A 15693-nucleotide genomic window follows, 5' to 3' on the forward strand; every position below is an offset into this window, starting at 1 on the left:
TTCAATGTGCCCAAATTTAGCAGGATTTAAGGGGGGTGTATGTAACATAGTTGAAGAGGTTCAGGTTAAATCCCGCTAAATGGGAAAAGTCCGCCACCTGCTGTTATAAATGTGTACCTGCACTGAATATCCCCAAAGGACTATGAGGTAATCTAGACGCAAGGGACTATGGGTAATCCTGAACGTGACGGAGGATTTACTGAAGGTAACGGGTCCGTGAATGTCCGTGGACAATATAATGTTAACTAACTTTAAAAGTACACAAGAGTTGAGCTGGCTTTATTTTGTTGAATGTTATTTGTCTTAGATAATATTCGCCATGTTTTTATTAAGTTAACTATATGTTTTTTATGTGTTTTATTGCCAGTAAAAATGTTGCCAATACAGCTAACGTTAGCTAATACTAACTTGATGCCGTCTTTCTAGACAGAGCATGCGCAGGTGTCCGCAAGATGACCCATTCTTCCATGTTGTCCTTTGTCATAAATGCAGGTATGTTACAGTATGTTCTTTCGTCTACATGTTTACTCAGTTATACAATTGTTATTATAAAATGAAAAAGGTAACAGTTCAGTGTGAGAAATCTGTATAAATATATTTTTGGTTATATATACTTTTGTAATTCTCCTCATACATTTAAGAGAGACAATTTATGTTCTATTTCGGCTATTTTATTTAAATGAAATTAAACCCACTATACGATCACTGTATCAATGTCGACGATGGGTAATCCTGAACGTGACGGAGGATTTACTGAAGACAGAGCATGCGCAGGTGTCCGCAAGATGACCCATTCTTCCATGTTGTCCTTTGTCATAAATGCAGATGTGGAATAAACCTGCTGTTACCACAAGCCTGACCAGCCCCGAGAGATTCATTTAGCCAGGAGACATCTTCACAGAGGTTACACTAACACTAGCTAACTTGCTCGTGAGTTATGCTAATGAGCTATGCTAACGTTGCCTACGACGAAAAGTGTAACGTTAAAAGTTGTGAGTATCATAGTTTGTGTGTCGTCTGAAATACTCTCTCTTTCACGATACATTTGCACGGGTGCGATTTGAGTTCACGTAACGTGGGACTGCGGCGTAAAATGTAACGTTAGCATCAGCTCGCTTAAGTTTTCTGCAACACCGCCAGCTAGTGTTAAGTTAAATAGTGTTATCATTTACATCATTATATAACGTCACTAAATATCTAGTAGGCTACATGTGCCGTTTACCTTAGCGTCACACCACTACTCCCTAACGTTACATCTGACTCTCGCTGTAACGGCATGTACACTCTTAAAATATGACATCCAGGTAGTGAAAGGAAATACACTCTAGTTATATTCCTAGAGAACCCCGGTAACGTTACACGGGTACTCATTTGACAGGTATCCGTAAGAATACTGAATATTGTGAAAACCCAGTCAATCCGAAGACTCACCGGAACACCTGTCACACTAATGATTTCTTCCAGTCAAAATATGAATCCACAACCATAAAAAACAACTGCTGGTCTTAACTTGGGGTCTATTTTACCTCTTATTTTGTTGAAAATCCAGACTCAATCTGCTCCTACTTGTTGTGAATAAACTGGGTTTACACAATAACAGTGCTGGTTTGGGGCATTTTGTTGCCATCTAGCGGTTGAATTAGCTCATTGTAAAGAACACCAAAGCCAATGTTGGTAGAACTCGCTTCTATCTCAAGTAAATCTGAAAAAAACGTTTGTTGTTATGTCACATAAACATGATAACATTTATGAATTCAGGGTTACTATGAGATGTTAAAACAAAATCTGATAATGAGCCAGATAACAGGGGCAGGTAGTGTAAATAAAAAAAATAAAAAATAGCATTCCACTGCAGCCTTTTGCACATAAAATACCTTTCATAAATCAGCTCACCAATCAGTAACATCGAAGAGCCAAAGTCCCTCAGGTACTCTGAGGAACCGGCGTCAACTTCATTCAAGGGCTAAAGGTCATATCTTGTTAACGTGCGCATCTAAAGCAAAGCGGCATTGTTTACTTGACACAGCAGGATGATGGAGCGAGCCCTGTTATGGTTTGGTCTAGTGGCCCTCACCACTTCATACACTGTAAGTATTTACCCATTCACGATGAGGGAAGTGTGATGTGATTAACCGGGTGACGACTCACACTGTTTTTTGTTTCAATCAGATACCCGTTTCCCCTGAAGTACACGGTACGTCAGATCCTAAACTATTTCTTCCAACAAACAACTGTTGACAGGCTGTGAGAAGAGTCTGAGCCATGTCTGTGCTTGTGTTCCAGAGGTGTACGAGAACGGCGAGGACGAGAACCCCATCCTGAACCTGGGTGAGCTATAGCATTTGTTCGTTGCTCCGGATCCTGTAGCAATGTGTGAAGTGTTGATCTAAGCTGTGTGTGTGTGTGTGTTTCTGGTTTAAATATAAATATGTTGTTCCTGTGCTACAGGATCAGACGCCAACCTGCTAGAAGGGGACATTTTAATTCCAGTAAGTTGTATTTTAATGGAATGTTTTGTTATGATTAAGAAAAACTGATTTTGCTGAATCATTGCTAATTCGTTCTTGAGTGCTTTATTGGCAGCTCTGCTCCGATGTGTCACATGTCAGGCGGACGGGACTGTTGGCGCTCTTGCTCTTGAGTAATTTTACTGCTACATCTATTTCAGATAACAAGATGGGCTTTATTGTGTGTGTGTGCGTGTTTTTATGAGCATCGATTAGGTTTATGCACATCATTTGTTTTGCTACTTTTTAAAACACCTCTCTCGTGCTACAGGAAGGAAGGAATGCCATGATTGACAAAAGATACAGATGGAAATTTCCAATTCCTTTCATTCTGGGCGATGATTTGGGTGAGTTTCTTTTTCACTATACTCACTCTCCACCGTTCAATGACTCTCCGGGGATGAAAGAAAACTGTGTCTTCTTTTGTGACTTTCTTTTGTTTTTGTTCTCAGACCTGAACGCCAAGGGCTGCGTCCACCAGGCTTTTGAAATGTATCGGCTGAAGTCTTGCATTGACTTCAAGCCTTACGAGGGAGAGAAGACGTTCATCAAGTTTGAAAAGAGAGGAGGGTAAGTGGCTGCATTTGCAAAAAAAAGTTCACGGAGTTAAAATTTGCAATAACTTGATAACTCTCTGCCTGTTTAACCCGGTTTTAAGTTAACTGTTCCTACTGCGCCCAGGTGTTTCTCCAACGTTGGTGACCAGCAGACCGGCCAGATTCTGTCCCTGGGGTCGGGCTGTGACCACAAGGCGGTGATTGAACACGAGCTGCTCCACGCTCTGGGGTTTTACCACGAACAGTCCCGCACAGACAGGGACGACTACGTCAACATCTGGCTGAATCAGGTGACGCCGGGTACGTCCGGGATCTGATAACACGCAGCGACCTTCGACCCTTCTTAAGGCATTTTACGTAGTTAAGAATGACTAAATCGATGTGAAATTTCCACCACAGGACTTGAAAACAACTTCAACAAGTACAGCGACGACTACATCACCGACCAAAACACGGCGTACGACTACGAGTCCGTCATGCATTACAGGCCCTTCTCCTTCAATAAGAACGAATCCGTCCCCACCATCACCACCAAAATCCCGGAGTTCTACAACATCATTGGCCAGTATCTGGACTTCAGCGAGATGGACACGCTCAGGCTCAACCGAATGTACAACTGCTGTACGTATATGCTGCACGGTTCAGTTCCCTACTTTGATATGTTCATCTGTTTTCCTTGGAAGTTGGAAATGACCCTCTTCCCTCCCCAGCTGGTCCTCTCACCCTGCTGGACCAGTGTGCCTTTGAGTATGCCAGCATTTGTGGGATGATCCAGGCCTCCTCCGACGATGCCGACTGGGTCCACACCAAGAGCAGTGTGGGTGCAGAGGATCACACCCTCCTGGGAAGATGCAGAGGTCAGAGTGGACTATTGCCTCCCAATTAAAAATCCCAATTACTGACAGCATGAGAGAAAAAAATGAAGTTGTATGCTGCAAGATGCTTTCCTTGTTCTTCCCTACTCTAGATGCTGGGTACTTCATGCACTTCAGCACCATGACTGGGAAGCCTCTGGAGTCTGCACTGCTGGAATCCCGAACCCTCTACCCCAAGAGGAAGCTTCAGTGTCTGCAGTTCTTCTACAAGATGACCGGAAGCTCCACGGACAGGCTGGTGATCTGGGTCAAGACGGACGACGGCACAGGCACCGTTCGTAGAATGAAGAAAATACACACTTTTTATGGTGAAATATGAAGTGCCCATGTTTATGGAGGACACATTTCCCAACATACAATGTTGCCACTCGTAGTCACATGTGTTATCTTGTCCTTTTCCTGTGACCCAGCGGATTCTGACCACACGTGGAAGATCGCCCACGTCCCGATGGAGGTAGGGGTGAAATTCCGCTATTCTTTCCAAGCGGCCTCCGCCGGTGGCATCTACATCGACGACGTCAGCCTGACCGAGACACGCTGCCCCAACGCCGTGTGGAGGATCCAGAACTTCTCCAAGACCATGGAAACGGCCAACAACAGCACCGTTATTGACAGCCCTCGTTTCTACAGCCCCGAGGGCTACGGCTACGGTGTCCGTGTCATGCCATTGTCGAGTTACACTGATTACACCGGGAACTACGTGGGGCTGTACTTCCACCTGGTCAGCGGGGACAACGATGTGGTGATGCAGTGGCCGGCGGTAAACAGACAGGCCACCTTGGTGGTGATGGACCAAGACCCAGACATTAAGCTGAGGATGTCCTCCGCTCGCAGCCTCACCACCGATATGAGGAAGAGTAAGCGCTCCACTGTCCTCCAGCATGTTAGATTGGACTGTGAAACAATATTTATAGATCCATTTAAACAAGCAAATGTTATGTAAAAAAAGTGCTTTCCAATGCATGAGCTAACAAAAAGGTCAACTTAAAATTGTGGAGCGAACAACTACTGAAGACATCTCCAAATGTTGTAGTGCAGATCTTACATAACATGTTCGTGTAGTGTTCTTGGTGTGTCCATGCTAGCAGCTCTGTGAGCACCGAAAGTTATTACAAGTTATCCTGAAGGGGAAGTGAATGTGTCTGGTAGATGAGAGACATTGTACTCAAAGAGCACAAATGGTGCTAAAGTCAGGGAATCACCAAAGTCCTTCCTCTGGCGAACAGCTCTTCAAAATGTCAAGACAATCCATGCAATGGCTGCGATGCGACCGATGTGAAGTCACAGGTTGCTCTTCGATGGGATCCGTCCTCACATGGCAGCTCTGTGTCTTTGTGTCCTCTAGCACCAGACGGACAGCTGTTTTGGGACAATCCCTCTAAGGTGGGGACGTACGACCCTTTCTGCGGCTGCTACAGAAGCGAATCGTGGGGCTGGAGGAACTTTATCAAGCACTTTGACCTCAAGAGGCGCAATTACCTCAAGAATGACGACCTCATCATCTTCGTCGACTTTGAGGGTAAGTGGTCTTCTTGTTCAGTATCATTTTGTGTTGCGCGCATGACGGTGATTATTTCTTCGTCCACAGACATAAGATCCCTGATCAAAACAGAAGTTCCCATTAAACCACAGGAGTAAGGCCACTCAGGATTTGAATCATGATTAACTGGAGGTAAGGCATCTGACTTCTATTTCAAATACTACATCACACTTGTATGTTGACTTTTATTTTTTTTTGTCATTTGAAAATATCAGATGCAACATATGCAGCTGGGATGCGAAGAATGACCTGTGAAGATGAGGAAAAGATGGAAGATTGCTGCTGTGACACAATATAAGAGTTATCCACATCATAAAAAAACAACTTCAAATGTAAAGTTATATCTGGTACATCATCAATGAATAAATGTTGCAATAGTGTTTGTGTATAATAAGCTTTTAAAGAGCGTCATCTATCAAAGAAGACTGAAGGAGGACGAATGGGAACTCACGAGGCTGTGTGAGGGTAACAGAATAAAGATGAATGAGCATGGGAAAACAGGAAGCTTATTGATTCTGACAGTTCAAACGTTGGGTATTTGTATTATATCATGTTAAGCTCAGGGCAAAGCACGAAACACATTAATACAAACAATTTAGAAGCAACCTAAAGGATGTAACAGGTCTACGGACAGCTTAAGCACAGAATCAAAGACCACCATGTCTTTTTATGACTATAATCTATGATATACTATAATGAGTTTTTTGATATACTATACTATGACTTTTTTATTACTTTTTACCACATACTATAATAAGACTTTAAAATACTATTCTATGACATTTATTACTTTATATATCACATATTATATGTCTTTATGACATACTATACTAGTTTTTATTAAAAGTATTTTCATACTTTTACTATTATTTCACTTTTTTGACGATGAATTTGCATGACTTTTTATGATATATTATAATATTACTCTTTGACTTGCTATACTGTGAAGTTGTATTACTTTTTATGACATATATCAAAATATTATTTGTGACATATTATACGATGACCTTTTATGATTTTGTCACGACATACTGTCCAATGACTTTCCTGACTGACGATACTATTTTGTATAACAGGAACAGCATGTCAGGCTGAATGAATGAAGTGTAACAAAATGCAAACCCAGCCTGATTGTCAGACTGGGTTCACTCTTACTGGGGATGAAAAGTTCAGACGTCGTCCTCTGCCAATTCAATTTTTCACCATTATTTTTTTAAGTCCCTGAACTTTGTGGAGGTGCAATAATAAATTACTCAAGTCCTCCTTTAATATCAACGAAATCTGCTGCATTGACATTTGATAGAGAAACATGTAATAAAGCAGGTCATCAGGTTCTAGTGGTGTTATGGCACGACAGATTCAAGTTGTAAATGAAGATTACAAGTGCCGGCACTCGAGGCAAACTCTTTAATGCACACCCTGAAGGCATCACCACTCTCATCAATCAGTTAAGGCGACAAATCCCTGGAAAAAAAACCATTGGTCTTTTTTAATGCGCTGGTCACGTTTGAGGTTTTGGTCTGTTTGGCTTCCATAACATGTATTCTTTCAGACTAGTGGAAGGAAATCATCCAAAATACACTAAAGTGTTTATTTTACTACGTTGTCTATTTGCATCTGTAGATTTCTCCTAAATTCACCAAAAGTTACCATTATATAATGCCTAAATTGCATATTTAAACATCAGTTTTTCGGAAAACTTGTAATACAAAACATTATTGTCTTTATGTAAGTAACCAACTGGGGAAGTTTCATGGTGATATCTATTAGTTATTTTTTTTACCCTATTCACCTGTCGTGTCTTCAAAACGTATGTCAATTTACAAAACATATCTTTAAAAGTTAGAAATCTCCACTTCAGTTGCACTTACATACACCAAACTTCCCAGTTGTATTCCCATCTACAGTATGTTACTGAGGGGTTTGTTCATATACTGTTTATAGCCTGATTTAAAGAACATTTTATTTCTTAAAACATGGAGAAAATTGATTTTCATACATCTGTTGACAGTATTTTCTGATTTATGGAGTGATACAAGAAGATATTCAAACTTCCCTCTGTAAAAACCTTTGACTCTAATATGTCACCAAAATTAAACAAAAATTTTGAACCTGGCTTCATCAATGTTCACATTTCTGTTCTGGAAATGTACGCAAATCAGCACACATTTAATAAGATAATGCCTCATTTCAATATTCAATCATACAATTTCAGAAAACTCATGTTGCTCTCTACTAGTTTTAATGTTTTCTTATTCACCTATGTCTCTAACACAAAGAGGACATGGTTTTGTTCCTCACAAGGATGCTTTCTGTGGCCTACATGACTTGGTAAATTTCCATCCCCAAGCAACAGAGGGGTCAGAGGTCAAACCCACTAACAACATAACAGCCTTTTTTATTCGACTTAAGATCAGAGTTCATATTATCCTACAGTTGATTCTGGTGCCTCTGTACAGGGTCAACAGCTTATTGTGCCGCCATTACCCGTGCATGCCAGGACACCCGACAACATGTCAGTTGTATAAGAGGCAGCGAGGACACGTGTGAAGTGCCTGTTACTCATTGAACACCACAATCCTGATCAAAGTTCCCCTCCAGCTGCTGTCTTTATGGGCATGTTCATGTAGCTTCAGAGAAACACCTTCGGGTCTATAGCGACATGGGCTCCGGGGACGGTTTGAGTAAAATCGCCGCGCTGATCGGAATCTTTGTGGTTTTGACGGTAGGGGCATTTGTAATTCATTCACATTGAGAGTAGAAATTAAAAAAAAAGTCTCTGTGGAGGGGTTTCAATTTTGACGTACCTCTTTTTGTGCAACAGGTGCAAGCTGTTCCTACACGTACCGGTTTGTTCCCGTTAACTTGATCACATACACGTAAAACAAGCATGTTTTTAAAAATAACCCTTTTTTCGCAGTAACAATACATTTATCTTCCAGGTGATTATGCAGATGCTGGTGAACTGAGGGACGACATACTTGAGATCAATAGAGGTATCGTCTTTTTTAAAGCCCTGTCTCCTTCCGATACATGTGTTTATGTGCTTTGTTCATTCATATTCATTAAGTACTAAACCTGTGTTTCTTAAGGGTTAAACCACCTGTTTGAGGGAGACATCGCTATTGATGTAAGTATCTTAGAGATGAGATGTTTGTCAAGAACTCAAAAGCAGATTCTGAACCCTTCCAATGTGCCTTGCAGCCCAGCAGGAATGCAATCCTCAATCAAACACTGAGATGGAAGTTTCCCATTCCCTACATCTTAACTGATTCTTTAGGTACACTGTGCACGACAGAGTACATTTCCACCAACAAATAATCTAACGAGAAGGTAAATATACACATGCTAATATGGAATTCCCTTTATCCTAGAACTGAATGCTAAAGGTGTGATCCTCCAGGCTTTTGAGGAGTACCGTTTGAGATCCTGCGTGGACTTCAAGCCCTATGAGGGAGAGAGCAGCTACGTCTCCTTCACCAAGCTGTCTGGGTGAGCTGCACTGGCTCGGGTGTGGCTGTTGCACAACTTTATGGGATCATGCCGTGTCATCAAAAGCGTTACGATGTGGACATCTCGTGACGAAATGCTAGTCAGAGAGCACTAACAGAACGTTCGCTTGGTCAGGTTGTGATTTCAAACCTCCATTCTATCAATGCAGATGCTGGTCGTATGTTGGAGACGATAGAACAGGCCAGAATGTGTCCATTGGGGCCAGGTGTGACACCAAGGCCATTGTGCAGCACGAGCTCCTCCATGCTCTGGGCTTTTACCACGAACAGTCTCGCTCAGACAGAGACGACTATGTCAAAATCTGGTGGGACCAGATTGAAGAAGGTGGGTCACAATTGTATCATTTGTTTGTTTTGTTTCATTCAGGCCTGTGACCAGGATTAAATAAATACTCCAAGTTCAAAGAGATATTCATTGAGAACATTGAATATACACCGAACGAAAATTAGGCTGTGCGTTTTAATCAGTCATGCAGTGGTAAGTCTGTTTTCAAATGTAAATTTACATTTTCTGAAAAAAGAAAAAATACAAGGAAGTGAATTTCAACAAATAACCATACTTTTCAAAGGATATGTTTTACAGCTTCTACATATACAGTACATATGTTATGTGGGAGCACTGTTTGTAGGCGTTGATACACCATCACTTGACTGTCTACATGGCGATGTTATTTTCTCCTCACAGGGAAGGAGCACAATTTCAACAAGTATGAGGATGACTTCATCACTGATCTGAACACGCCATATGATTACGAGTCCATCATGCACTACAGGCCGCTGTCCTTCAACAAGAACGACAGCATCCCCACAATCACCACCACCATACCGTATTTCAATGAGGTCATTGGCCAGCGGCTGGACTTCAGTGCTGTCGACATCACCAGGCTCAACCGCATGTACGACTGTGGTGAGTGTCTCCTTTCCTGCCCGCCTACGGGTTAGAGAAGGTATCCTGGCAGGGAAAGTGGTTAAGTGATGTGTAAGTAAAGTAAAGTACTTATTTTATGTCACACTAGATCTGAAATACATTTACATCGTCCTCTTAAAGCTGAACTAAAATAACTGTCACCCAACTCTGACGACCCCCCTCACCTTTCCGAGTCAATGTGGAGCTTGTTCAGCTGCCCCCTAGTGGCCAAAAAGTCAATAAATATGTCTTTCTGCAATAAAATAACAGCCACAGATATTTGTTTGCCGTAAAAATCCCATTAGTACTTTGAAAATCTTCCATATTAACCCCAGAAAATATTTTTTGTCGCTAACTTTCCTGTTCCAGCCAACACAGTCAGTCTCTTGGACCAGTGCTCCTTTGAGCTGATCAACATCTGTGGAATGATCCAGAACGAGGAGGACAACGCAGACTGGGTCCAGACGCTGAGCAGTCCTGCTGATATGGACCACACCGTGGCAGGGCTATGTAGAGGTACTGAACTTATGTTCTAGATCAGCGGTTCCCAAACTTTTTAGGCCGCGCACCCCCTTCTACATCCCGACCGGGTTCGCGCACCCCCCCCCCCCCTTAATAAAAAAAAAGAAAGAAGCAACAGAACCTTTTAAGCCTTCATAGCCGCATAAGAATCGGACCAATGAGAGAACAGTTTGCTCGCGCGTGGCATTTGTTTACAAGATTTAGTCCACTGTTAAATGTTGCAGTGTGAACACAAGCCGAACAAAGGAGCAACTGCAACAAAGCAAACGAACTGAAGGTGTGAAAACACCCTGAAACACTGCAACAAAGTTTCAATAACTTTCAGTGACACAAGGCGTCACTTTTAAAGAGCAATACGGATGCGAGGACACACGCACAGGCTCAGAGGCAGATTATCACATTTAATTTACAATTAATGAGCGACTAATGTAGCCAGGATGTCTTCGGACAAAGCATCGATGCGGCGACACAGTGTTGTTGGACACCGGGATCATGTCCAACTTTTTTGCTTCTTTCTCCCCAATCATACATTCCACCATCTCTCTGGCAGCTGGCGAGCTCACGTCTTCGGCGATTGTGTGCGGTAGCCCCTTTCTCGCTATTCTGTAACCAGATATGAAGCCCGTAGTGCGTCATTTATAGACCAACACATGAATGAGACTCCAGTTGTTTTTGGCTGTTTTGTAACTCCTCCAATTTCGATATAAACAATGTAAGGGGCTTTTGACTTGCACTGGCATGCTTGGTGTTCAGGTGGCGACGTAAATAAGAGCTTCAGACTGTTAGCCAGAACCTCGCTGCACACCACGCACTGTGGCTTTGGGCAATCTGCGTTGCCAATCCAAGTGAAGCCCAGACACACATACTTTTCATCATATTTCCTCTTTTTTTCCCAGTCTGATGCTCACTCTCGTTTCCTCTTTTTTCACCTTGACTCCGCGATGGGCCGATGTGCTCCCCATTTGTCTGTGCTATCCCTTCCTCCTTTTCGGTCTCCTCCGTCTCATCTTCCTCTGACTCTGGCTCGATTTCTTCTCCCGGTCTCTCCCCAACGCACCTCTCCGTTCCCCTCGCCTCCGATTCCTCTCTCTCTCGCTCTCGCTCTGTCTCTCTCTCTCTCTGTCCCTCTCTCGCTCTCTGTCTCTCTCTCTCTCTCTCTCTCTCTGTCCCTCTCCTCTTTTACGACTGATAGCTTCAGATGTCCCACCTGACAGTTTTTAAATTAAAATTACATTTTTTTTTATATTTAATATTATTACACCATCAGACCGCCATTACACTTTTCCTCTCGCGCACCCCCTAGAGGCAGCTCGCGCACCCCACTTTGGGAATCCCTGTTCTAGATCAAGGGAACAGTGCCTTGCAATTAAATCTATTATTACAAAATGGAAAGAATATGGCACCACAACAAACCTGCCAAGAGAGAAATACTCACGGACCAGGTAAGAATGTGATTAATCAGAGACCCTAGGTAACCCCAAAGGAGCTGGAAAGCTCCACAGTATCTTTCCATAGGACCACTATTAGCGTTACACTCCACAGAGCTGGGTTTTATGGAAGACTGGCTCGAAGAAGAAAAATATAATACACATTCGGAGTCTCACATGCTCCTTTTGGTGAACTCCAAACAATCCCCGTCATCACTATAATTCAGTTGACGTTTCATGTACCGAAGGTTTTTCCCTTTCCAGATTCTGGCTACTTCATGAAGTTTGACATATCTTCCGGCGCGGTGGGAAGCAGCGCCTTGCTGGAGTCACGTATCCTCTACCCCAAGAGAGACGGGCAGTGCCTGCAGTTTTTCTACAAGATGACTGGAGCAGCTGGGGACAAACTGGTGATATGGATCAGGACTGACGATGGGACCGGGACTGTGCGCAGTGTCAGGAAGATCCACACCATCGCAGGTATTCTGTTTTTATCATTCCTGCGCCAGCACAGAATAACAATAGAATTAATCAGCTTCTTTTTATTCTTTCAGGAAGTGGAGATGCTGCCTGGAAAATAGCCCATGTGACTCTCAAGGTGACAGAGAAGTTCCGCTATTTCTTCCAAGGCATCAGAGGATCGTCCGGCTCTTCGGGTGCCATCTTAATCGACGACATCACCCTTACTGAAACAATTTGCCCCAGCGCCGTCTGGCAAATCCACAACTTCACCGGGGTTCTCGCCAACACTCCTCTTGGCGGTTCGTTGAAAAGCAAGTGCTTCTTCAACTCGGAGGGCCACTCATTCGGTATCAGTGTTTACCCGAATGGAATGCAGAGTGACTACCCAGACTATGTTGGCATGACCTTGCACCTCTGCGGTGGAGTAAATGATGCAGTGATGCAGTGGCCAGCCGAAAACAGGCAGGCAACCATCGTTGCCATGGACCAGGACCCTGATGTGAAACTGAGAATGTCTTCTACAAGAAGCTTCACAACAGGTAAGCCCAGGTCACTGACAGTCAGGAAAAAGAGAGTCCGATGAAAGAGTTGGTTTAGCTGATTTACATCCAATAGTATTAAGTATAGTATAGTACAGTATAGTATAGTACAATAGTATTAAGCCACGCAGATAGTTTGGCTTTCACTTGGTCAGATTTTGAGATTGTTGCTCCACCCCAGATACAGTGTCAACACCAGACACTGTATCACTCCCATTTTCAAACTCGACGTTCATTTTGATGTGAAGTTTTTTGACTGCGTCTTGCATGGTTGTGACGCTATCGTGGTGACAAACTCAGTCCATGGACAGAAAGAAATATGAACACAGGACAAAGTACTCAGAACCTCCTTTGTGGTAGTTCCTGCTACAGTAGGTGTCTCCACGACCACATTTTGCCACGATGACTAAAACTCTCAAGGTGAAAACAAAACCAGCATCGCTGTCGCGGCAGAATGTGCAGCCGTCAAATTAGAAATAAACGGTAGGCATTGAGAATGCATTGAGTGGTATAACAAATATGTTCACTTTACACAATTGGGAATCTTCTGCCAGCATTCCTCTTTTGCCTTATTTACACCAACAGTGTTGGGTTTTGCGGTAATAATTATTTCATAGACAGCGCGCAATTGGTCCATTTAGTTCGGTAGGAGAGTCACAAAGTCTGAAGAAAAAACCTGGGTTTACAAAGGGAACGGGTATCTCAAAGCCTGGCATCATAGAAGTTGCATCATCTCCCACTCTCACATCATATTATAACCGCAAATATATGAAATTGAGAAACAGATAACGTTTGTTTGTTTTTCTTGTCTATTCTCCCCCCCCCTCAGACACTCATCCTCGTTGGAACAGACCAACAGCTACTTCAGGTGCACTGTGGGATGTCGGCTGCATGTGCTTCCGCGGTCAAGACTTTGGCTGGAGCACTTTCATTTCTCACAAGCACCTGCACAGCAGGAGCTTCCTCAAAGACAATGACCTCATCATCACTGCTGACTTCAATGGTGAGAGTCAAAAAATATCAGCTCCTCTACCCAGCTATAGACTATTCCTACATCAGACAAATGGTCTGCCAAACAATAGCTTATTTTTTTCAGAACATTTCCAGCTTGTTCATTTCATAGAATTCATTTTTGCACCGACTTCAAATCTTGTCTCTCTTACACATTCAAACATTGGCATCTTGAATGAGCCAGTACTTTATTGGACATTTTCATGAACTTTTTTAATGATCTTTTCCTTAGATTTGACCCACCTGATCAAGACCGAGGTGCCTGTAAAAGCAGCCGCACCGAGCAATGACATCACGGACGAGGAGCCAATCAGCGAGATGGAAATGAGACCGGAGGTTTCAAAACACAGAGAAGCCCGTTCCGCCAACCCCTGTCATCCCAACCCTTGTTTCAACGGAGGCGTGTGTGTGGAGAGCGAAGGGAAAGCCTCATGCAGGTGTGTGTGTTTGCAGGGGTTAATATACAGCACACGTTGCTTGCATTCCTATACTTTTAAAATTTTGGATTTCTAGAGAATTGGTTATATATTTTGGGCAATCCTCACTTACAAAAAAATATGGATTCAAATTCAATGTCAATGAGACACAGGCTAAAGCTAGAGAAAGCACTTACAACAGTCTTGCACTCATAAGTTGAAATTGTGTGTTAAGTACAGAACTAGAGCCAGGTCTCCCTTAGCTTAGCTTAGCATAAAGATTGGAAGCAGAGGGAGGCAGTATCCTTAAAGGAATTTTGTGACATTTGAGCTTTTTTTGCAGGCAGTATGATAACATCTGTACCGCTATCATGTCTGTTTGTTAAGTGAACTGGAGCCAGAAGGCAATTAGCTTGAAGCATGAAGACTGGAATCAAGGAGAAATCTGTTTATTTTCAAATATACACAAACAGACACGTAAAGCGGTTTTATTGGCAGTTACAAGCTTTGACTATTTCTTGGTGAACAAAATGTAGAAGCAGTGACTTGTTGGAGTTTTGACGTCACCATGAGGTTGCTGCACAGAAGTGCTGGGGGGACGGATAAACTGCTTTCCCCTGCTTTTAGTCTTTATGCCATGTTAGCGCCCAAACTGGCTTTAGTTTTATACTTCAAGCACATACATGGAGTGGTGTCGATCTTTTCACCAAACATTCAAAAAGAAAGCAAATACATTTCCCAAATGTCAAACTGTTCCTTTAAAGTCAACAAAATTGTATTCCCAACAAACTGCTAACCAACCACTGTTCTTGTTAGCCAGATGACACAATACTCAGCAAATTCAGTACTTCGCCAAAAAGAAACAATAGCTCAGCATGTGTGTCCAACAATACAGTTCAAAGCAATTATTCGTGCCTCAGGTAATATTTTTCCTTGTTAAAAAAATCTGTGATTTTCAGGTGTGCGTCAACCCAGACCACCTACTATGCTGGTAAGAGGTGTGAAGAACTGAACATAGACGGAGGCATCGTGGGAGCTCTCATTGGTGGTGCAGCAGGGACCGTGATTCTGACACTGGCTATCTTCACCGTCATCAGGAGAGCTCAGTGAAACACGTGTCTTCTGCATTCATTCAGCAGTGGAATCACAGAAAAAAATGCTTCCAATATTGGAGAGAGAAGTGTTTATAGACTTTCCTTTTTTGGACACTAATTGCATCGCAAGCCCCGTATTTTGTGTGTCCCTACATGAAACAAATCTGTAGAAATTAAGCCCCAATCAGAGCAAGAGTTTGTTAAATTTGTGTGGTATGTGGTTTAGATTGAGATTGAAACTTCGCAATCATGCATAGTATAATGAACAATGAAAGACATTACATTCTTTGCCTTTATTTCAATGCATATGTTTATACATACAGC

General features: G+C 42.6%; 2 protein-coding genes across 2 annotated transcripts; both read left to right on the forward strand.

The window, feature by feature from the left end:
* Positions 1 to 2030: 2030 nt before the first annotated feature.
* Positions 2031 to 5729, forward strand: mep1a.1 (meprin A, alpha (PABA peptide hydrolase), tandem duplicate 1; the record flags this gene model as incomplete). The annotated part of the gene is made up of 13 exons (XM_079290410.1): positions 2031 to 2087; positions 2170 to 2194; positions 2284 to 2328; positions 2449 to 2489; positions 2779 to 2854; positions 2960 to 3077; positions 3189 to 3364; positions 3464 to 3685; positions 3775 to 3921; positions 4032 to 4247; positions 4350 to 4796; positions 5285 to 5458; positions 5528 to 5729. 13 exons carry the CDS (start codon positions 2031 to 2033, stop codon positions 5575 to 5577), a joined length of 1794 nt encoding a protein of 597 aa, XP_079146536.1. The 3' UTR covers positions 5578 to 5729.
* A 2412-nt stretch (positions 5730 to 8141) lies between these two features.
* mep1a.2 (meprin A, alpha (PABA peptide hydrolase), tandem duplicate 2) lies at positions 8142 to 15385 on the forward strand (the record flags this gene model as incomplete). Its single annotated transcript, XM_079291118.1, has 14 exons — positions 8142 to 8204; positions 8304 to 8328; positions 8422 to 8475; positions 8572 to 8609; positions 8684 to 8759; positions 8854 to 8971; positions 9141 to 9316; positions 9677 to 9898; positions 10268 to 10414; positions 12112 to 12327; positions 12402 to 12848; positions 13678 to 13851; positions 14092 to 14296; positions 15235 to 15385. The coding sequence occupies 14 exons, from the start codon at positions 8142 to 8144 to the stop codon at positions 15383 to 15385; spliced, it is 2112 nt and encodes a 703-aa protein (XP_079147244.1).
* Positions 15386 to 15693: the final 308 nt, after the last annotated feature.

This window comes from Melanostigma gelatinosum, assembly GCF_949748355.1.
Source record: "Melanostigma gelatinosum genome assembly, chromosome: 19".
NCBI lineage: Eukaryota > Metazoa > Chordata > Actinopteri > Perciformes > Zoarcidae > Melanostigma > Melanostigma gelatinosum.